This window comes from Pelodiscus sinensis, chromosome 27 (assembly GCF_052426305.1).
Source record: "Pelodiscus sinensis isolate ZL-2025 chromosome 27, ASM5242630v1, whole genome shotgun sequence".
NCBI classification, from domain to species: domain Eukaryota; kingdom Metazoa; phylum Chordata; order Testudines; family Trionychidae; genus Pelodiscus; species Pelodiscus sinensis.
This window is the reverse complement of record NC_143078.1, coordinates 16,899,993-16,923,530: the sequence shown is the minus strand read 5'-3', so window position 1 is coordinate 16,923,530 and position 23,538 is coordinate 16,899,993. Positions and strand designations below refer to the sequence as shown.

The following is a 23,538-nucleotide window of genomic DNA, read 5'->3' as shown; positions in this document are numbered from 1 at the left end:
TCTTCATAGGTCATGCACTCCAGCCTCCTAATCATTTTGGTCGCCCTCTCTCCCTTTCTATAGTGGGGGGCCCAGAACTGGACACAACACTCCAGATGTGGTCTCCAGAGCCGAATAATCACTTCTCAAGATCTACTGGCAATTCCCCTCCTAATACACTCTAATATGCCATTAGCCTTCTTGACTACAAAGGCACACTGTTGACTCATATCTAGCTTCTCATCCACTGTAATCCCCAGGTCCTTTTCTGCAGAACTGCTACTTCGCCCGTGAGTCCCCAGCCTGTAACAATGCTTGGGATTCTTCCGTCCCAAGTTCAGGACTCTGCACTTGTCCTTATTGAACCTCATCAGAGTTCTTTTGGCCCAGTCCTCTAATTTGTCAGGGTCACTCTGGACCCTGTCCCTGCCCTCCAGCGTATTTACCTCTCCCCCTAGCTTAGTGTCAGCTGTAAACTTGCTGATGGTGCAATCCATCCCCTCATCCAGGTTATTAATAAAAATGTTGAACAAAACCAGCCCTAGAACAGATCCTTGGGGTACACTGCTAGAAATCGTCCGCCAACCTGACATCGAGCTGTTGATCACTACCCGTTGAGCCCAACAGTCTAGCCAGCTTTCTATCCATTTTACAGTCAGAATCATAGAACCATAGAGCTGGAAGAGACCTCAGAAGGTCATCAAGTCCAGCCCTTTGCTCTAGGCAGTACCAATCCCAGTCCATTTATCCAGTCCATATTCCCTTATCTTGCTGGCAAGAATATTGTGGGAGACCATATCAAAAGCTTTGCTCATGTCAAGATATATCACATCCATTGACTTTCCCATGTCCACAGAACCAGTTACCTCATCATAAAAGCTAATCAGATTGGTCAGGCACAACTTGCCCTTCGTGAATCCATCTTGACTATTCCTGATCACTTTCCCCTCTTCCAAGTGCTTCAAAATGGATTCCTTGATGATCCTCTCCATGATTTTTCTCGGGACTGAGGTAAGGCTGACGGGTTTTTAGTTCCTGGATTGTCCTTCTTCTCTTTTTTAAAGATGGGCACTACATTTGCCTTTTTCTAGTCATCCAGGATCTCTCCCGATCTCCACGAGTTTTCAAAGATAATGGCCAAAGGCTACACAATGACATTTGCCAACTCCCTCAGTACCATTGGATGCATTAAATCTGGGCCCATGGATTTGTGTATGTTTAGCTTTTCTAAATAGTTCCTAATTTGTTCTTTCCCCGCCAAGGGCTGTCCACCTACTTTCCATACTGTGTTGCCTAGTGCATTTGTCTGGAAGCTGACCTTGCCTGTGAAGACAGAGGCAAAGAAAGCGTTGAGTACTTCAGCTTTTCCCACATCATCTGTCACTAGGTTTTCTCACTCATTTAGTAAGGGCCCCACACCCTCTCTGATCACCCTCTTATTGCTAACATGCCTGTAGAAACCTTTCTTGTTACCCTTCACATCCCTTGCTAACTGCAATTCCAATTGCGCTTTCACCTTCCTGATAACTCCCCTGCATTCTTAAGCAATATATGTATACTCCTCCCTAGTCATCTGCCCAAGTTTCCACTTCTTGTAAGCTTCCTTTTTGTATTTAAGCTCACCACTGATGTCGCCGGTAAGCCAATCTGGTCGCCTACCATATTTGCTTTTCTTGCTGCACATCGGGATGGTTTGTTCCTGTGCCTTCAATAACGCTTCTTTAAAATACTGCCAGCTCTCCTGGACTCTTTTCCCCTTCATGTAAGCATCCCAGGGAATCCTGCCCATCAGTTCTCTGGGGGAATCAAGTCCTGGTCGGTTCCTTCACACTTGTATCAAGAAATTATCCACAACATTCTCCAAAAACTTCCTGGATTGTCCGTGTACTGCTGTATTGGTCTCCCAACAGATGTCGGGGTAATTAAAGTCCCCCATGAGAACCAGGGCCTGTGATCTGGAAGCTTCTCTCAGTTGTCTGAAGAAAGCCTCGTCTGCCTCATCCATCTGATCCGCTGGTCTATAGCAGACACCAACCACAACATCACCCCTATTGCTTCCACCTCTAAGCTTAACCCATAGACTCTTAACAGGCTTTCCTCCCTCTATATACTGTAGCTCTGAGCAATCATAGTGCTCTCTTACAGTGCAACTCCTCCTTTTCTCCCCCACCTGTTCTTCCTGAACAGTTTATACCCTTCCATGACAGTGCTCCAGTCATGCGAGTTATCCACCAAGTCTCCATTATTCCAATCAAATCATAGTACTTTGACTGGACCAGGGCTTCTAATGCTTCCTGTTTGTTTCCCAGGCTTTTTGCATTTGTATACAAATACCTTAGATAACCAGTTGATTGCCCTACCTTCTCCATTCGAATCAGGAGTCCTCCTTTGTTGCGTGTTCCTCCTTGCGTTTCTTCCCGATAGCCGACTTTCCCACTTACCTCAGGGCTTTGGTCACTGTCTCCCAACAAACCTAGTTTCAAGCCCTCCTCACTAGGTTTGCAAGCCTGCTCACGAAGATGCTCCTTCCTCTCTTGGTTAGGTGGATCCCATCTCTTCCTAACAATCCTTGTGTCCAAAACAGAGTCCCATGGTCAAAGAAACCAAAGCCATCTCTCCGACACCACCTGCGCAACCACGCATTTACTTCCTCAATTAGACGATCCCTACTTGGGCCTTTTCCTTCAACAGGGAGGATGGACGAGAACACCACTTGAACTTCAGATTCGTTGATCCTTCTTCCCAGCGCTACATAATCTGCAGTGACCCGCTCAAGGTCATTCTTGGCTGTATCGTTAGTTCCTACACGGAGAAGCAAGAAGGGGTAGCGATCCTAGGCAATTTATTCCAATGTTTAACCACCCTGACAGTTAGGAAGTTTTTCCTAATGTCCATACTAAACCTGCCTTGCTGCAATTAAAGCCCATTGCTTCTTGTCTTATCCTCAGGGGCCAAGGAGAACAATTTGTCTCCCTCCTCCTTGTAACACCCTTTTAGATACTTGAAAACCGCTATCATGTCCCCTCTCAGACTTTGTTTTTTCTAAACTAAACAAGCCTAGTTCTTTCAGCCTTCCCTCAGAGTTCATGTTTTCTAGACCTTTAATAATTTTTGCTGCTCTTCTCAGGACCTTCTCCAATTTTTCCACATCTTTCTTGAAATGGGCACAATACTCTAATTGAGGCCTAACCAGCGCAGAGTAGAGCAGAATAACTTCTCCTGTCTTGTTCACAGCACTCTTGTTAACTTGTAGGTTTGAAGCAATTTCATGGTGTTTAGTTCTTCCCTTCTGGTGTCAGCAAAGGAAGTATGAAATTTGGTTGTCAGCCCCTTCCTTTTCAGGCACTTGTCTCCTCTCTCTCTGCCTTTCTCTTGGTAAGGATGAAATGCCATCTTTAGGCCTCAGACATAGGATTTAAAACTAAGCACGGATGGCAAGGTGCCTTGACTGCTGGGTTCCCGCTAATCCTTTTGTAGCTAAGTGGGTCTCCTGCTAGTGACCAGGATGCCTGAAATGAGTGTCCTCACATGTTTTGGAGCTCTTCTGCTATACTGAGTTCTGGACAGCAGAATGTAAGAGGAAGTAACCCCACCCTCTGCCTTATACACATACATAAAAACACTGTCCCAAGGACATCTTTATTTCTGGGGTCACTGTCTCTTTCTGCTCTCCCTTCTGAACATTCAGGGTTCAGAGAGCTCCCTCTGTGAGCTTGTGCTCTGAAGTTTCCCTACTTTCATTATCTCCAAGGATCTTTTTGCAGCTATTTTCATAATGATAAACTTCTCATTTATCTGACATTTCTTGCCCTGGTACACCTTTTGATTTAAAAAACAGTGGACTTGTGACATGCTGCCATGGGTATAGTCTCATCTCTCCTTAAAATTTACTAAAACACAAGTTAAGACCCCAAGTTAGGGAAGAGAATTTAAACAGAGAAATGTGAATGAAAAATTCAGAATATTTTTCTAGATGCTCTCAATGCTGCCACCAGCTACAATGGTCAAAAAATGCCCTGGTTTAGTGGGGACTTAGAAGCAGATGAACACACAAGGTGAAATTGATAACTGCAAATATAAATAAGACACTAGGAAGTGTGAAAAATTGGTAGGGAAAGTGAAAGGACACTGACTTCAGAAAAGCAGACTTTGTCTCCCTCATGGAACCAATGGGCAGGATCCCCTGGTTGACCAACCTAACATAACATAAGAATGGTCATACCAGGTCAGCCCAGTATCCTATCTGCCAATAGTGGCCAATACCAGATGCCCCAGAGGGAGGGATCACAACAGATAATCCTCACATGATCCCTCCCCTGTCACTCACCTCCAAAGAAACAAAGGCTAGGGATACTATTCCTACCCATCCTGGCTAATAGCCATTGATGAACCTAACCTCCATGAATCTATCTAGCTCTTTTCTGAACCCTTTACCGTCTAGCCTTCACCTAATCCTCTGGCAAGGAGTTCCACAGCTTGACTGTGCGCTGAGTGAAGAAAAACTTCCTTCTGTTTGTTTTAAGCCTCCTGCCTGTTAATTTCATTTGGTGACCCCTAGTTTTTATATTGTGGAAATAAGTAAATAACTTTTCCTTATTCACTTTTTCCATACCTGTCATGATTTTATAGACCTCTATCATATTCCTTTTCCCCTTCCCCCTTAGTCTGTTCTTTTCTAAGCTGAAAAGTCCAAGTCTTTTGGGACCCATTCCAAATCCCTTATGGGACCCGTGCCAAATCCCTCATCATTTTTGTTGCCCTCCACTGAACATTTTTTAAGGCCAAAATATCTTTTTTGAGATGAGGCGACCCCGTCTGTACATAGTATTCAAGATGTGGGCATATAATGGCTTTATATTGAGGTAATAAGATATTTTCTGTCTTATTCTCTATCCCTTTTTTAATGACTCCTAACATTCTGTTTGCTTTTTTGACTGCCGCTGCGCACTCAGTGGATGTTTTCAGAGAACTATCCACAATGACTCCAAGATCTCTCTCTTGAGAAGCTGTAGCAAAATTAGTCCCCATCATATTGTATATATAGTTGGGATTACTTTTTCCAGTGTGCATTACTTTATATTTATCAACATTAAATTTCATTTGCCATTTTGCTGCCCAATCACAGTTTGGTGAGATCTTTTTTAAGCTCTTCACAGTCTGCTTTGGTCTTAATTTTCTTGTGCAGTTTGGTATCATCTGCAAATGTTGCCACCTCACTGTTTACCCCTTTCTCTAGATCATTTATAAATAAGTTGAATAGGATGGGTCCCAGGAGAGACCCTTGGGGGACCCCGCTAGTTACCTCTCTCTACTCAGAAAACTTATCATTTATTCCTACCCTTTGTTTCCTGTCTTTTAACCAGCTATCAGTCCATGAAAGGACCTTTCCTCTTATCCCATCACAACTTACTTTACTTAGGAGCCCTTGGTGAGAGACCTTGTCAAAGGCTTGCTGGAAGTCTAAATATACTATATCCACTGGATCCCCCTTGTCCACATTTTTGTTGACCCCCCCTCAAAGAACTCTATCAGATTAGTAAGGCATGATTTCTCTTTATAGAAAGCATGTTGACTTTCCCCCAACAAAGTATATTCAACCTTGTGTGTGTCTGACCGTTTTATTCTTCACCATAGTTTCAATTAATTTGCCCACTACTGATGTTAGTCTTATCGGTCTGTAATTGCCATGATCACCTCTAGAGCCCCTTTTAAATATTTACATCGTGTTAGCTATCTTCCAGTCATTAAGTACAGAAGCCGATTTACAGGATAGATTAATAGTTAATAGTTCCACAGTTTCCCATGTGAGTTCTTTCAGAACTCTTGGGTGAATGCCATGTATTGCCTGTGACTTGTTACTGTCACGTTTATCAGTTTGTTCCATAAACCTCCTCTAATGACACCTCAGTCTGGGACAATTCCTCAGATTTGTCACCTAAAAAGAATCTCCCCAATATCCTCAGCCATGAAGACTGAAGCGAAGAATTCATTTAGCTTCTCCGCTATGACTTTATCATCTTTGAGTGCTCCTTTAGCATCTTGATTGTTCAAGGGTCCCACTGGTTGTTTAGCTGACTTCCTACTTCTGATGTACATAAAAAACATTTTACTGTTACTTTTTGAATTTTTGGCTAGCTGTTCTTCAGACTCCTTTTTGGCTTTTATTGTTATATTTTTACACTTAAATTGACAGTTTCTGCTCCTTTCTATTTTCCTCACTAGGATTTTACTTCCACTTTTTAAAAGATATCTTTTTCTCTGTCACTGATTCTTTTACCTGGCTGTTAAGCCACAGTGGCACTTTTTTGGTTCTCTAACTGTGTTTTTTAATTTGGGGTATACCTTTCAGTTGGGCCTCTATTATGGTGTCTTTGAAAAGTTTCCATGAAGCTTGCAGAGATTTACTTTTGTCACTGTACCTTTTAATTTCTGTTGAACTAACTTCCTCATTTTTGTATAGTTCCCCTTTCTGAAATTAAATGCCATAGTGTTGGGCTGCTGAGGTGTTTTTCCCACCACTGGGATGTTAAATTTTATGGTCACTATTTCCAAGTGGTCTAGTTGTATGGGCTTGACCATGGACTATATCAAGAATAGCCTCTCTCCTTGAGGGTTCCAGAACCAGCTGCTCCAAGAAGCAGTCATTTAAAGCAGGGGTTCTCAAACTTTGTGATACTGTGACCCCCCTCTATGTTGCTCACGACCCCCCTCTAAATTGCTGCGACCCCACTCTAAGTTGCTCACAACCCCCCTGGGGGTCGGGACCCACAGTTTGAGAAATACGGATTTAAGGTATCAAGAAATTTTATTTCTGCATCCCCATCCTGAGGTGACGTGTACCCGATCAATATGGGGATAGTTGAAATCCCCCACTATTATAGAGCTTTTTAATTTGATAGCCTCTCTAATCTCTCTTAGCATTTCATAGTCACTATCACTGTCCTGATCAGGTGGTAAATAATATATCCCTACTGCTATATTCTTATTATTGGAGCATGGAATTACTATCCATAGAGATTCTATGGAATATTTTAGCTCATTTAAGATTTTTACTTTATATGATTATACATTTTCTTTCACGTATAGTGCCACTCCCCCACCATCATGACCAGTTCTGTCCTTACGATATGTTTTGTACTCTGGTATGACTGTCCCCCATTGATTGTCCTCTTGCCACCAAGTTTCTGTGATGCCTATTATATCAATAGCCTCCTTTAAAACTAGGCACTGTAATTCACTCATTTTTCTATTTAGACTTCTAGCATTTGTGTATAAGCACTTTAATAATTTGTCACTATTTATCGGTTTGCCATTTCTTGATGTTAGACTCTTTTCCTTTTGATTGTGTTTCATCTGATCCAAGCTGTACTTCCATCCTCTCCTCCTGACTAGAACATAGAGCATCTCTATCAATAGAACCTCCTCAATAGCTGTCTCTGTCCGATCCATGTGCTCCTCTGCACCTGTCGGCTTTCCCCAGCCCTTAATATTAAAAAGGCTGTAGAGCAGTTTTTAAACTAAGTACCCGTAGTCTGGTTCCGTTTTGGTTTTGGTGGAGCCCATCCTTCCTGTATAGGCTCCCCCAGTCCTAAAAGTTTCCCCATTTCCTATTTAATCTAAACCCCTTCTCTCTACACTGTCATCTCATCCACGCATTGAGACTCTGAAGCTCTACCTGCCCCTGTGAATGGAACTGAAAGCATTTGAGAGAACGCTCCTGTAGAGGTCCTGGATTTCAATATCCTAAACCATTCCCTATGTAATCGGTACATGTAGGGCCCCCAGCACTACACATAAGACTATCTAGATGTCTTGAGAGATCCACAAACTTTGCACCAGGCAGGCACATCACCATACAGTTCTCCCAGTCTTCACAAACCCAGCTATCTATGTTTCTAATGATCGAATCCCCTATTACTAACACCTGCCTTTTCCTAACGACTGGAGTTCCCTACCCCAGAGATGTATCCTCAGTGCGAGGGGATACCATAACATCCTCTGGAAGGAGGGTTTCAACTATGGGATCATTTCCCTTTACTCTAGAGTCTAATTGAATGTTCTCCTTCCCTGAGCCTTTCATTCTCCAATGAAGAGTTTGTAAAGTATTGGGAACAGAAGAAAGCCTCATAATGGCATTGTTTCATTCCTAGATGAAAATAGCTCCGTTGTCAATAATATCTAGCTTTGGTAGAATTAATTTTTTAAATAATTTTGACATAATCAGTTTATTTTTAAGCATTATACAATTTTAGGAGTGGACTGGGTAATAAGCTTACACTAGCCATGCTAATGACTGGGGTGAGATGGTACAGCTTTGAGACATAAGTCTGTGGAGTTGGGTGGCTTTGGCTAGTACCTTTCCCTGGGTGATTAGTGGGTGGCTTTTGGGAGCATTCATACACTCTAGCGTGGTGTGAGGCTCCACATGCTTTTTGCAGAGTGATCCCAGCACATGGAGGGATTCACTGTATGTAAGTCACGTAACTGCAGAGATTTCAGGCCACCATTTTACATACAGTTAATTTTCCAACTCTATAACTGGTTGGCAACAGACTGTAGAAGTCTGGAGTAGCAGCTTTGAAATGCCGCAGTGGTGTTTCAAAGTGGCAGTGCCACACAGAGCCCGGGGTCAACTGGACACTAGCTGACCCCGGGCTCCATGCAGTATTTCCACAGAACCCGGAGTCAGCTGGGGAGTCCCCAGCTGATCCCGGGCTCCGCATGGCATTTCAAAGCGTCAGCGCCGCATGGACCCCAGGCTCCATGCGGGCATGTCTGCTTTGAAATGCACAAGTGCCCCTGGCCCTGGGCTGCACACCGAGTTCCACCTTGAAATGCACAAGAGCCCCCAGTGGGGCTCTTGTACATTTCAAAGGAGGAATGTGGAAGTGTCTATCGATTAGTCAAGTAGTTGATGGAATTTCCATCGACTACTCAACTAGTAAATTAATCCATATTTAACATCCTTACTCCATGCTTCTTGCTCTGGCAGTTGGGATTTGACAGACCAAAAAAGCTGCTCAACAGGAAGTGCTGACAGACTGTTGAAACTTCCTGTCGTATGCAGGGTGGTCAGTCAAGTTTTCTCGCAGTGCACCATGGTCAAAAGGCAAGAGCAGCCACATTTTGGAAGGGCACTAGGGAGTCTGGGATGTGGTTGGTTTGACAAGTCCGCATGCTGTAACGTGGACACCAGAGCCCTAAGTTTGAGTTCAGGTTTGAAAATCCTTAACGTATCATTAACAATCAGTGTAGATGTTCAAATCCTGGATTATGCAACCCAGTGTCATCTGATTTGAATCCCATCACTCTGGGCTTACAGAGTAGACATAGCAGTTAAATACCTCTGGCTTGCCCATGTTAGTTGACTTAGGCTTGTTCAAACTCAGGACCCTCCCTCCCCAAGGAGGAATGGCTCATCCTAAGCCCAAATGTCTCCACCACAATTTTACAGCCCTGTGAGCATGAACTCAGCTGACACAGGCCAGCCACAGATGTTTAACTGTGTTATAATATAGACAAACCCTTAGGGATGGGAGACAATCCCTTAGGGATTTGGAACCACCCAGAATGAGCACAGATTTTTTTTTCCTCCCATGAAGCCATTCAACCAACCGTTGTGTCCAAGGAATTGAGGATTGTTTTAATTTGTCCTTAGTGAGAGCCTTAGCAGAGAGTTACAGCCATTAGGTTTTCTCCATCTGAATCTCCAGCCTTTACCTAACTGATGAGCTCATTTATATCCTCTGTTGAAAACCTGAAGTAGAGCACTGAGTCAGAGTCCTTGGAAGATGACTCAGACAATGGAGGATTTCTGGAGGCTTTCTTAACTCTAATTGGAACCTTTTTTCTGAGTGAGAACAGATCATTTTGAGGAGTTACTCAGTTCCTAGGTAGGAGACCTATTCAGGAGTCTCCAGGATGGCTGGAAGAAGATAGACTGGGTAGAAGACCCAGGAATGAGTGCTCCCTACCAGTTTAATGTAACCATGTTAGCAGCATCTCATTGAGGAACATGAGTTTCCTGGGCAGGCACACATCAGAGAAGGTAACATTCCTGAGCAACTGGGACTCACTAGTATTGAGAGCAGCATAGTCATATTTGGGCTTGCTAGTAGGGTGACAGGAGTAGTGGGTTCCTCGTCTGTGTTAGAGTTAGGGTTCAGCCACATCATTAATCCCTGTGGTTAGGGTCCAGAGTTGCTAGAGGGTACTGAAAGGAAGGAGGGAGCAGAACAATAAAAAGGAGGGTTTCAGCTAAAATATCATGGGTTAGCAGCCCAAATCCTCAAGCTCTGAGTAGAGCTGTTACGAAGAGTTGTTCATTGTAGCACAAAAGCAACAAGACTGGTGCTGTACAAGTGTTCTACATTTATATGTGGTGATCTTGGAAGGTGCTAAAATCTTGAGCCTGTTAGTAGCTTTTGTGGCATAGCTAAATCTCTAGACTAATGAATTCCTGCTGCATGTGAGAACTGAGAGTGCTTCTGAAATTTGTACTGCTGACTGATGGTTTTGCTCATTACAATAATAGAACAACTAAAAATAATCAAGCAAAAGAATTGTATATCTGATATTGTTTTCATATAATTTAGGTTAAACGATATGTGGACAATTGGCCTACAGGACAGAGATCTAACATTCTGGGAAGAGGTAAGCCTTGAATGTCGGCTGTTCATCACTTCCTCTTGGTATACGTTTTCTAATTCAGATTGCACTGTTGTTTCCTCAGTGTAATTTCATACACATTTATCAGGAAACAGAATATTTATTTGTTTCCTCTGTATTGCAGTTTTGAATTCAGCTTCAAGTTTTTCCTTTCAGTTGGAAAACCAGGCATGGTTTGAAACTTTGTGTATATTTAATAGATACTGAAGGCCAGAAGGGACCTTTTTGATCATCTAGTCTTATCACCTGCATAGCACAAACCAGAGTTTTTCACCAAGTGATTCCTGCATCCAGCTTACAACTTCTGGTTCAGCCTAAAGGAGAAAATTTCTGGCCTGTGCTATGAGACCCCCAGTCCTGTCCTAATTTTGAAACATCAGGTGATGAAGAATCCATGATCTCCATAGATACATTGTTCCAATGGTTAATTACCATTACTAGTAAAAATATGGAGTCTTTTTACTCTTTATTTGTCTAGCTTCAGTTTCTTGCTATTGGATCTCGTTATGCCTTTGCTAAATTACAGTTGTCTTTTCCATGTGGATATGTGTAGACTGGCAACCCAGGCTGCTTAAGATTGTTGTTTCTAGGCCTCTTCCTCTCGTCCACCCCTTTGGGGTCAGCTTAGTTCAAGGCTTTTCTCTGGTGGGGGAACCCAAATCACAGTAATTAAAGGGGGTTCTTCTGTGAGTGATTGCTCATATCCATTCCAATAGGCATACGCACGTGCTGCATGCATGCTCACGGGAAGACTTTTCCCTAGTGGTGCACATCAGATCAGCTGTGGACGCCCTGGAGTGGTGCATTTATGGCATTTTATATAGGTCTGTGGCCAACAGGGATGTTAAAAAGTGTTTTGTGTAAACGTGTGTGTGAAATTTTCAGCAGATACACATTTACTTGGGGGGAGGCGGGAACATTGGCTCCCATTCCCTCCTCCTCCTCCCCCGTTGCCTCCCCTGTTGCTTCTTACATGGAGGGAGTCAGCTGGGCAGAAACTGGTACGTGCAGGGAGCCAGCTTCAAAGCTGACTCCATGCATGTACTGGCTCCCGTCTGCCCCTCCTCCCTCATGCTGCCGCCTCTGATTCAGAGACAGCAGTGCATGGGAGGGTAGGCGGCTCCACATCCTGCATCTTGGCAGGAAGTTAGACTAGGCAATCCTTGTGATCCTTTCTCTCACTAAGATTCTGTGATTCTTTGATTTTCTCTTGAAATGTTTTTATCAACTTGAACTGTTATTTGGTAAGGTGCTTTGTTTACATCAGTACTATTCTATTAAATGAATAAGGCTCTATCTACACACTTCAACCAAATTTATATTCTCTCAGTGTCATTGTTGGATGGAAACATGATTTGTGTTCAGACTACATGATTGCTCTTCACCTAACGGCTATCAGCAAGTGTTGTCTGTCCTTCAGTGTGCACTTACAATTTGAAAAGATATAATTTACTGTGGATTTTGCTACTTTGTAGATTGAACAAAGCGGTGAGATCCCTCCTTCCTGCTGTAATTTTCCTGTGGCTGTTTGCCAAGACAAGATGTTTGTTTTTTCTGGCCAGAGTGGAGCAAAGATCACCAATAATCTTTTTCAGTTTGAATTCAAAGAAAAAATGTAAGTTCCAACATTTGATTCAAATACAATACATGCAGTAATTCTCTGCTCAGGGTGAAGAAAGTATATTGTGAAAGATATTGAAGAAGGAACAGTTTGCATTTCATATCTAAGAAGGGCAGTTCTTTCTAGTTTCCGATTTCTTTGATTTTTAGTTGAGGACTAATTAGGCTGGTATTTGGATAATATGTTAGCAGTAATATAATAGCTTTATATTAGACAGTTTTCAGTAGAAGAACAGAAACGTATATAGATTAATTTGAAATAATAGCCAATGGTCACAACTTTCATATCTGGGTGTGTCATGATAGACTCCTCAATCCATACATAGGTGCCAAATCAGAAGAGGGCTGATTTTCAGAAGTGCTGAGCAGCATCAGTTCCCATTGAAGTCAGTGGAAGTTGTAGGTGCTAAGCATCTGTGAAAATCAGGTAACTTAAGTGTCTAAATAAGGATTTGGGAATGTAACTTCCAAGTTCTTCTTCGGGTAGTCCCCGTGGGTGCTCCACGTCTGGTGTCGGGCTGGTCCCGGCGCCACAAATCGGAGCTTGACAGAGCTGTGTGTGTGTGTGTGTGTGTGTGTGTGTGTGTGTGTGGCCGGACCACGCGCGTGCAAGCCAGTTTTGCGCCTTTCATCTGCCACGCGTGGTCCGGCGTCCGCCAGTTCTTCTCATCCACCTTGGGTCGCAGACGGAGCTCCCCCTTTCTCCTCAAGCAGAGTTTCCCCTTTTCCCTTCAGTTAGTTGTCTGTGGGGAAAGTTAATAAGTCTAAAAATAAACAGAGTAAAATCGTTCCTCGTTTAGCCCGGGTTGCGGGCTCGTTTTAAAAAAAAAAAAAAAAAGAGAGGAAAAGAAACCTAAAACCGAGAATGAGCAGTTCTACTTCTATGTAGTGTTAGTGTTTTTTTCTGTTAGCTGCTGTGGTTACTTCCACTGACTCCTTTTAAAAAAAAAAAAAAAAAAAGAGAGAGAGAGAGAAAAAGAGAGGACAAAGCGTTGTAATAAAGAAGTTCAAGCGAAAAGAAAGCCGGGGACACACACAAAAGCGGCGGCACTTAGGAGGAGCGAACGCTCAGCCCTTCAGAGTTCAAAATGCCAGGCTCCCCCGGTTTTAAAAAGTGTGCTTGTTGCGCTGAGCCAGTGCCGGTGTCGGACGGGCACTCGGCTTGTATCCGCTGCCTTGGGGAGCTACATATCCCCCAAAAGTGCACCCACTGTGCCAGCCTAACGACCAGAGCCCGCAAGGAGCGGGAACGTCGTTTAAAAGAGATCCTGTTCAATAAGGCTCTCATGCCTTCCACTGCCTCAGGATCCTCTGCTTTCAGACCCCACGGCTGAAAAGCGGAAGGCTCCTTCTGAGGCTGTGCCTTCACCAAAAAGGAAGAGAGCCTCTCCCGCTCATTCCCTGCCAGCTGCTCTGCAATCGTGGGTGAGCGCAGGTGACAAGCCGGGTACCTCTCGCTCGAGGGTAACCCATGCTCCTTCAACAAAGAAGCCGGCCGGCATTTCTCAATCTTGACAGCCCCCGGCGCCGCAACCGCAACCGGCACCGGGGCTTCTTAAAGAGCCAGCTACAGCGGCACCCGTCTTATCACTGCCGAGTGCTGAAATGCCTGCAATCACTGCTCCTCACAGGGAGCTGTCTTCAGCACCGGCAGGGGAACAGCATACTCCTGCCCAGATGCTTCCTTCTGAGCCTTTAGCCCTTCAGTCTCCAGGCTCTGCACAGCCTCCAGCAGCAGTAAAATCAAATACCCAGGGAATCTCCCTGCGTACCTCACCGGGGTCGTATCAGGACCCATCTCCTCACCCTTGTGCTTCTACGCACAATACAAGAGATCACAGGGATTATTATCACCACAGTCTCTCATCTCGTCACCATTATTACAGAGAGCGTAGCTGTTCACACCAGAGATGTTCTAGATCTCCTTCTCCTGCAAGACGCTCACTCTCACCAACTCGTTCACCACGAAGCACCTATTATGTCAGGTACTGCAGTGCTAGATCTTCTAGACGTTCGTCGCCTGCAGGGTCTGACCGGCGTTATACACATCGTCCTAGACCGGACTATGTTAAATCATCTCATCGCAGTCACTCTCGATCTCATCGCAGGTCTCCATGTTCCTGTCGGTCAATTAGCCCACACTCCGTGCATTCAGAGATTCTCAAACATTCTCCGCTATGACATACGATACCTCCTCGTTCTCCGATACACCGATCACAAATGTCAGACCTAGAGGAAGGGCAACTCTCGGAAGCTGACCCGGACATGTCTCCTAATACCTATTCACCGTTGCCTTCTAAGGATGAACCGCTGTCTCTGGGCGAGACGTCACCTCCGGACGATCTTAAAGAATTCCAAGACCTGTTTAAACGTGTCGCGCAATCCCAGGAGGTGCAACTTACTGAGTCCCAGGTTAAGCAGCATAAGTTATTTAAGAATTTACACCCTAAACAACAACGAAAGATTGCCCTCCCGATAGATGACGCTATCTTGGAGGTAGCACAGGACAGCTGGCAGACGCCAACATCAATACCGCCCACCAATAAGAAAATGGATAAAAAGTATTTTGTCTCATCCAAAGGCTTGGATTTTCTTTTTAATCACCCACAGCCGAATTCCCTGATAGTGGATGCGGTTTGCCATAAGAGCAAGATGTCCCAATTTAAGAATTCCCTACCGGATAGGGATACAAAGAAATTGGACTGTTTTGGTTGAAAAGTTTACTCCTCCTCAACCTTGCTACTGCGGGTTGCCAATTATGCTGCTCTTTTGTCAAACCATAACTTTAACAATTACTCCAAGCTCCCGGAACTTATGCAACATCTCCCTGACAATAAGAGGTCTCTCCTTAAAGCCGTTGTCCAGGAAGGGTTCACTGCATGTAGAACATTGCTTCAGATCACCGCGGACATTGCCGACACAGCCGCTCGAGCGATGGCAACAGGTATCGCCATGAGAAGAGCTTCCTGGTTATTGTCAGCGGGAGCCCCTAAGGAGTTGCAGTCCAAAGTGGAAGATTTACCCTTTGATTGTCAAAAGCTGTTTGCTTCTACTACCGATGAGGTTCTCCATTCTGGCAAGGACTCTTGTACTACCCTTCGATCTCTAGGGATGTACACGCCACCTTTCAAACGCAGGCGGTACTACCCCTTCCAGAGGAGATATGATTACTTCTCCTATACACAGAAACAGCAACGCGGCTCCGACCAGCCTAGATTTAGACAGCGCCCTCAACGCAAACATCAGCAGCAGAATCGCTCTTCAGCGCGGCCTTCCCAGAAGCAGCAGGTTTGACTCCTGTGCGGGGGACTCGAACACATCTCCACCGGTCAACACACTAAAGCCTGCCACCACCTTATTCCACCACCGCCTGCTGGAGCACCCGTTGCTGTGTTTTCTCGGTCCCCAGGTGCCCGGCCCAATGGTTATCATGGGCCATCTCCATCACCCGCCACTGATACGCCTTTGGCACGACTAATTGGGTTTCCCCGTCTCCTGTCCCCGGGACTCGATAAAGACAGTCCCCCTGGATTTTGAAGTGGGGGCCCTGCTCAGGTCGCCGCTCGGCCCCTTCGCCCTCTTCCCGGGTAATCAGCGCGTTCTCCCACGCGTGCTGCAGCATCGGGTCCTCTCGCTGGAGGACTAGGAAGTCGCCCCTATCGATCTCCAGGGCTGCCAACGGCTCCCCCCTATCTGGTCCCTGCGGGGGCATCGGCCCCGCATCCTCCTCCTGGGTAGCCCACGCCTCCTGCGCGCCCCTCTGGTCGCTGGGGTCCCATTCCCCTACGAGCCGCTGCAGTCTGGGCCAGTCTCTACCCAATAACATGGGGCAGGGTAGCCGGGGTGTTATTGCGACTCGCAGTTCCCCGCCCTGTTGCCCGTCGTGTATCTTCACCCAGGTCGTTGGGTATGACCGGGTGTCCCCATGAACGCACTTAATCCACACCGGGGGTCGGGTGTGTACCACTTTCCCTAGAGCGTCCCGCCGCACTAGCGTCTGCCCGCACCCCGAGTCCAGTACGGCTTCCACCGCCTCCCCGTTTAGGCGTACCTGTCTTGTTATGCGGGCCCGGCTTACCTCCGGTCGCGGGCCTCTCCGGGGTTTGGGCTGTCCGAACGTGCAATCCATCATGGGGCAATCCCGGCGAAAGTGGCCCTCCTGGCTGCACTGGTAGCAAGTTGGTTTTGCCTGGGCCCCCGGCGTTTCTTCCATATTCTTTTCGGCCCCGGTCCGTGGTTCCGCTTTCTCGCGGTGCTCGGTCCCGTGCCACACGGGCTAATCGACGTTCCGGCCCTCGGGTTGGGGGGCTTCTAGCCCTGGGCCCCGTACTGTCCCACCCTTCCTTCCCTCTGGGGCTAGGGTCTCCCCGGCCCACCGGGTTAGTCCCTGCTCCTACCTTGCCGTGTCCTTCCGGTGCTTCGGCCGCCAAGAAGTGCTCCACGAGCGTCACGGCTTCTTCCAGGGTTCCGGGCAGGTGTCGGCGTACCCATTGTTGGCCCTCCGCGGGGAGCACCTGCAAGTACTGCTCGAGTACCACCAGGTCGGCCACCTGAACTGCGGTCTTGTTAGATGGTTCCAGCCACCGCAGCCCGGCTTCCCGGATCCGCTGGGCGACCGCCCGGGGTCGCTCCCCCGCTCCATACTTTGCCGCCTGAAACCGCTGTCTGTATGTCTCCGGGGAAATGCCCAGCTGGTCAAGGATCGCCTCCTTGACCTTGTAATAGCACAACGAGTCACGGTCAGATAAGCTTTGGTAAGCCAGCTGTGCCGGGCCAGACAGGTAGGGGGCTTAAATAGAAGTTATGAATTGGATGCAGAAATTACTGGGTGAGGTTCTCAGGCTGTATTATTCAGGAGATCAGACTACATGATCATAATGGGACATAAAATCTCGGAATCTTTGAAAACTACCACAATGATGAAACACAATACAGCATAAAACAAAGTACGCCAGTCTTGTATCTTGTCCTGACCTTTGCCAGAGTTGGGCTCTGACTGCAAGTGTAATACAAATTTGAATTGATGGCGCCAAATAATATTAATCATATTATGTTATGAAACTATGATTCCTCCCCAAAACATTGATTTTATTTAAATACTGTGTGTGTATGGGGAAGGGGTTGGTAGAGTTTGGTTAGGAAAAATTATAGTTGGTGTTTTCCATGTCTAATTGATAGAATCCTCTGGGAATTCTGAGATCTTCACTTTTGAAAACTAATTTTGAAGAAAGAAGTTGTAAAATATTTGCTTTTTGTTTCATGTCTTGTGTCTCAGTTGGACACGAATTCCTACTGAACACTTACTTCGGGGTTCCCCTCCTCCTCCACAGCGAAGATATGGTCACACCATGGTTGCCTTTGATCGCCACTTGTATGTGTTTGGTGGTGCTGCAGATAACACATTGCCAAATGAACTTCACTGCTATGATGTGGACTCTCAGACCTGGGAAGTTATCCAGCCTAGTCCAGATAGTGAGGTAAAAAATGCATTGTTTGATTACGCCTCTTGCTTCTTTTAATCTACCTTTTTTTCCCTATGATATTGAAGTAATAATATTTAAATTCATAGTATTACTATTTAATTATACTTCTATTACTCCTCTCCCAACAAATTCTTGTACTCTTAAGTATAGATAAACATTTCCTTAGAAAGCATTGCCATTATTGATACATGCACAACTTAAATGTCGTCCATTGGCACTATTTTTTAAAGAATGAAAAGAAAAGGAGTTTATAGGAGCTAAGATTTGGCATGGAAAATCATAAATCCTCATGTTACGTGGAACCAACCACTTACAGACAAGGATTAGGGAGAAACTTCCCCTGTACGATCGTCAGTGTTCTTCCGCAAATACTATGCTCCTCCCGTTCAGGGAAAAAGCCCTCTTGCGCAAAAGTATTTGCACAAGAGGGCCAGTGTAGACAGCTAAAAACTATTTTGCACAAAAAAGCCCTGATGGCGAAAATGGCGATCGGGGCTTTCTTGCGCAAAACCGCGTCTAGATTGGCAAAGACGCTTTTCCGCAAAAAGTGCTTTTGCGCAAAAGCGTCCATGCCAATCTAGATGCTCTTTTCCACAAATGCTTTTAACGGAAAAACTTTTCCGTTAAAAGCATTTGCGGAAAATCATGCTAGTCTAGACGTAGCCGAGGTGAATAAGTCAAATCTCAGCACACCACCTCTGAAAGGTTGCTGACCCCCCTGTCTTAGATATATCTGTGTCTAAGAGAGCCTTGTATTGCACAATTTAAAGAAATTGTTTCTGAAGCTTCATTAACTCTTGATCAACTCAGAATACAGAAAAGATCAAGTGATCTCTCAGCATGCTATATTACATTTATTCTTTGGGTCTAGAACAGTGTCATTATACATATTAGTTCCAAGGCCAGAAGTTGCTACAGTGGTCGTCCAGTCTGACCTTCTGCATATCATAGAACTTCCTGAAATAATTCCTATTTGAACAGATTCCTGACACTTGAAATGTAATACAGCAGTATTCCCAAGTATTCCAGCCCTATGATTCTATGAGGAATGAAAGAGTCAATAATATAGATGCTTGAAGTATCATCCTTGCAACTAAATAGTGATAGAAATGTAGCTGTGTTAGTCTGGTGTAGCTGAAACAAAAAACAGGACTATGTAGCACTTTAAAGACTAACAAGATGGTTTATTAGGTGATGAGCTTTCGTGGGTCAGACCCATTTCCTCAGATCAAATAGTGGAAGAAAATTGTCACAACCATATATAACCGTGGTCACCAACAGGTCGATAAAGATCAACCGGTCGACAATTTTCTTCCACTATTTGATCTGAGGAAATGGGTCTGGCCCACGAAAGCTCATCACCTAATAAACCATCTTGTTAGTCTTTAAAGTGCTACATAGTCCTGTTTTTTGTTCCTTGCAACTAAGTTAGCCTGATGAAATGAATGGGTGATGCTATTTTTCCAGCTTTCTGCAAACTCAGGCAGACATCTATGTATTGGTTAAACTTTAATTACATTTTGATGTTTTCTTCTGCAACAATAGTCGTTGAAAGCTGAAACTCTAGAGAATACTTGACTTTGGTCTGGAATGACAATTTGGCTTATAACTTTGCTTGCTTGAGAATTAATCATGAAAGCTAGGTGAAGCGATCTTCAGTACAAATGTTATTAAAAGGTGCAGGAAAATTAAACGAGATTAAGTTAATCTAATAAAAATGCATACTAATATAATGCAAGGGCTATTTTAAAAGATGTGAGTTCAAAAACTAATAGACCAAAACTGGTACAGTGAATATTAGGCTTAATCTGTAAATAAAATAATGAGGGGATGATCTGTGCTGCCTAACTTTCTTCCCCTCCTTCCTGGACAGCTTTTAAAAAAGACTTTTTGGAAATGGCTGATGCTTACCAGTTAACTTTTCATATCCCTTGATAAAATGTGCAGCAACATTATATGTAAAGTTATGATTTGCCATGAATGATGTTACTGGCACATGTTCAAACCCAGGGAGCCCCTGTCAGGCAGAACTGGTGAAGCTGGTCTCAAACAAAGGAGTGTGTGCTTACCTTAATTTAAGTACAGGTAGTAAATAAGGTTCTTGAAACAGCAAAAGGGAGACTAGGGGTATCTGCAGTTTAGCAAAGAACTACATGAAACCATTTTGAAAAGACTTCGTCTGTGTCTAGACTGGCAAGTTTTTCCGCAAAATCATGTGATTTTGCGGAAAAACTTGCCAGCTGTCTACACTGGCCACTTGAATTTCCGGAAAAGCACTGACGATCTCATGTAAGATCATCAGTGATTTTCCGGAAATACTATGCTGCTCCCGTTTGGGCAAAAGTCTTTTTCCGAAAGACTTTTGCGCAAAAGGGCCAGTGTAAACAGCACAGTACTGTTTTCTGCAATAAAGCCCCGATTGCGAAAACTGGCCATCGGGGCTTTTTTGCGGAAAACCGCATCTAGATTGGCCACGGACGCTTTTCCGCAAAAAGTGCTTTTGCGGAAAAGCATCCTGCGTTAAAAGCATTTTCGGAAAATCATGCCAGTGTAGACGTAGCCTTCGTGTCTCCAGTCTCACAGCTGGAAAGAACTTTCTGTTGTTGGTAACCCTCAGGAAAATACATTTCAAAAGCGACTGAGCTATTAGTAAGAGGTAAAAGCAGTGTAAGTTATCTTTCCCTATGCATCATTCTATTTTAACCTAAGATGAAGAAACTGCTGTTGAACTTTAAGAGCAGACCCTGGTCTGAGAGTTTGATCAGCAATGTTAATTGAAACGTAGTGTGTTATTTCACCTTGACTTAGGTCTAGTTTATTAAGTTTAAAAAGTGTTTTATCTGTATTTGTTATCCATTTCTGACTTTGATGCTTTATATTTGTACTCTTGTGAAAATCTCTAGATCACTGTCTGTTGGTACCGATATGTGGGGCAAAAATTGATGATATAGACTCAGCCAAGCACACGAAGATATAACAAGATCCAGGGGCTGAAAGTTGAAGCGAGACAAGTTCAGAATGGAAATAGGGATAATATTTTTTTAGCAGCGAAAGTAATTAACAATTGGAACAATTTACCAGGTTTCATGGCAGATTTTCCGTCATTGACCATTTTTAAATCAAGATTGGAGGGTTGTGTTATTGATATTCTCTAGTTCTAACAAGAATGGATTTAAGGAATTCCTGTCACTTGTATTAAGCGGCAGGTCTGAGAGCTTATCATAATGATGACTGTCAGTTGTTTGTTGCCTGTGTTCTCGTACAGAGCTGTCCCAGTACAAGCAAGGGAGCTGAAGCAGGAGGCCTCCACTGATCTGCCCAAGAAGATCACAGACCCATTTCAGTAGCAAAGGCATTTAGCAGGTTTATTGTTGATAAATCACACAAAGATACTCTTCTGAGACTCCTCTTTATTCAGATGGTTTATATAATTTTTTCCCTTCCATATAAACAAATTACATAGTGCCCTTCTGACATGGTTTAGTTACCACCCTTTGCCTTGTATACTCTAGGACAGGGGTGGCCATCCCATTTAACAGAGAGCCAAAAACAGTGGTGGAAAAAATGCGAAGGGCCACACCAGAATTGTCAAGCAAAAAAAAAAGCCCCCCAGAACAGAATTGTCGAGCAAAAATAAAAAAAAGGAGGCTGCCCATTTAAAAAAAATTAAAAAAGAATGGCTGCCATCTTGGGCTCCATTTTTTTAAAACCCCACAGTTTCGACCAGTAAGCACAGGAATGCTGGGGAAAGTGGAGCCATTGGGGGGGGGGGGGGGGGGGGGGGGGGGGGGGGGGGGGGGCGCAAGAGCCGCTTCGTGAGCCGCACTTTTGGGGGGCCACAGCTGGTCTAGGGCAATCAAAACATTTCTCTCTCTCTCTCACCATCATCCTGACCTTATCTTTAAGAGGAGCTATTGTGTCCCAGTACCATCCTCAGGGAGCATACTTATATCATACCTTGGTTATTGGAGTATTCTGGCACTAGCTGTCTGGAATGTGTTTGTGTGACTAGAGCCTAGACGTGCTTGTGTATTTACAATACCAATCCTGTTTCTGCCAGGTTCTGTAAATTTGCAAGCAGACATGTGTGGTAACAGGAGACCTGACTTTTGGTCATAGCTTGACTCTTGCTAACTGCTTTATCTCAGCATGGCCTGATTTATACCAGGCCCCTTATAGCAGGCCTCATATTTCAGGCTCTCTTTCTACAGTGGTTACTTGTGGCTTTATAATCTTTGAAAATGCACTGTAGCTGCAAAAATGGGGATTTGGCCACCTACTTTTAAATGTTGGCTTTTGGTAACAATATAGGAGCCTCCTAAGCATGTTGTTTAGGTAGAAAACATATTTTTAAGTTGAGTTTCTTAATATTTTTCCTGAACTTGTTCTTGCAAGTGCTTTAATGAAGAATTTTGAGAGCACGTGCCCTATTTAAATTACTCCTCAGCAGATAATATCAAAATTAATGAAAGTGTTTGCAGTGATAACTGTTAATACTTGTCCTTTTTTAAAGTGTTAACCTGACATGTTTTTTTCCTTCATATAATATACTTCATTGAATTATGCCAAATGGAAATTAAAACATCCAGAGGTTCACTAGGGCCCTTGTTTGATAAGACCAGGTACATCTAGATTTGCTTTCACTTTCGAAAGACGAAATTTAAATTTGGCATGAATTTGCATATCTTCTTCCGATCGCTTCTTCGAAAGAACCATGTAAACCTAATTTTTTTAGGAAGAACTGTTCATAGTCTTCATCAATGTGACTCATCAAGTTTACTTCAAAGGGGTAGGCATGTTAGACTGTAACTTTAAAAACATTGAAGCTCATGATACCACACACACACACACTCTGCTTTTTTTGTGACAGTATGGCCTGGAACGGCGTACTGTCACCTATTTTCCCAACCCACAGAAAAGGAATGGGATTTCCCTGATATGTACTGGCACCTATTTTCCTGGGGTGGCTCAGCTCCTGACAAAAGCATGCTCGTGACACCGCAGAGTTTTTTCTTATAGCTCCCAGCACGGTACTGTGGCTCTTAAAGGGGCCATGACTGAATTTTGGCCCCCAGCACTTTGTTTGTTTTGCTCAACAAGTTTTCCCCAGAGTGCCAGCACCCTTTTTCTTACAAAAAACAAAACAAAAGATTGTGTGTGTATGTATGTGTATATATACAGGTCTACTCAGTGTTTTTGAAGTTTAATTCAGTTCACTTCTGCTGAGAGAGGCCTTGCTCCCAGAGTCCTCTGTTATTCAGCCACGTGTAAATCATGTCAAGTTACTTTCACCTGTTCATTATGATCACACCCATTTGGCACAATCTCAACAGCCTCTAGATAAATCCATGGTGTGCCTACGTCCTGAATACTGTGAGCAGATGTGGTCACTCCATCTCAAAAAAGATACCTTGGTATTGGAAAAGTTACTGAGTAACTTAATTACAAACCAGAGCAGAAGTAACTGAATAACCAGCTACCTTTTTACATCCCTGTCTCTCATGTTGATGTACTTACTCCACCTCAGCCAAAGGCAAAAGCAGTGTTGGCTGAAGAGCTTCTCCCACTGACATAGCCTGGTGTAGACAACATCTTAAATCCATGCAACTTATATTACTCAGGAGAGTGGCTTTTTCACACATGGGTGAGGAAGTTACATTGACTTTAGTGTAAAAAAGCCTTTGATATCTTGGTATTTGGTGGCAGCAGCAGAGTGGATTTCTGAGTGCCAATGCTGCCCAATTGGTGCCCAAGGAAGCAGAAAGGAGCCTAAATATCTTTGTGGATC

General features: G+C 44.2%; 1 protein-coding gene across 3 annotated transcripts in view; it reads left to right on the top strand.

Moving 5' to 3' along the window:
- The window catches only part of LZTR1 (leucine zipper like post translational regulator 1), a 116,433-nt gene that overhangs the window by 24,119 nt on the left and 68,776 nt on the right, over positions 1–23,538 (top strand). For all 3 annotated transcript variants that reach the window (XR_016347980.1, XM_089773715.1, XM_075910554.2), the window contains exons 7-9: positions 10,575–10,632; positions 12,123–12,262; positions 17,543–17,744. Coding sequence is in view for 2 of the 3 variants with exons in the window: in XM_089773715.1 (XP_089629841.1) it covers positions 10,575–10,632; positions 12,123–12,262; positions 17,543–17,744 (400 nt within the window). In the remaining variant the exon portion in view is untranslated. The remainder of the gene's footprint in view (positions 1–10,574; positions 10,633–12,122; positions 12,263–17,542; positions 17,745–23,538) is intronic.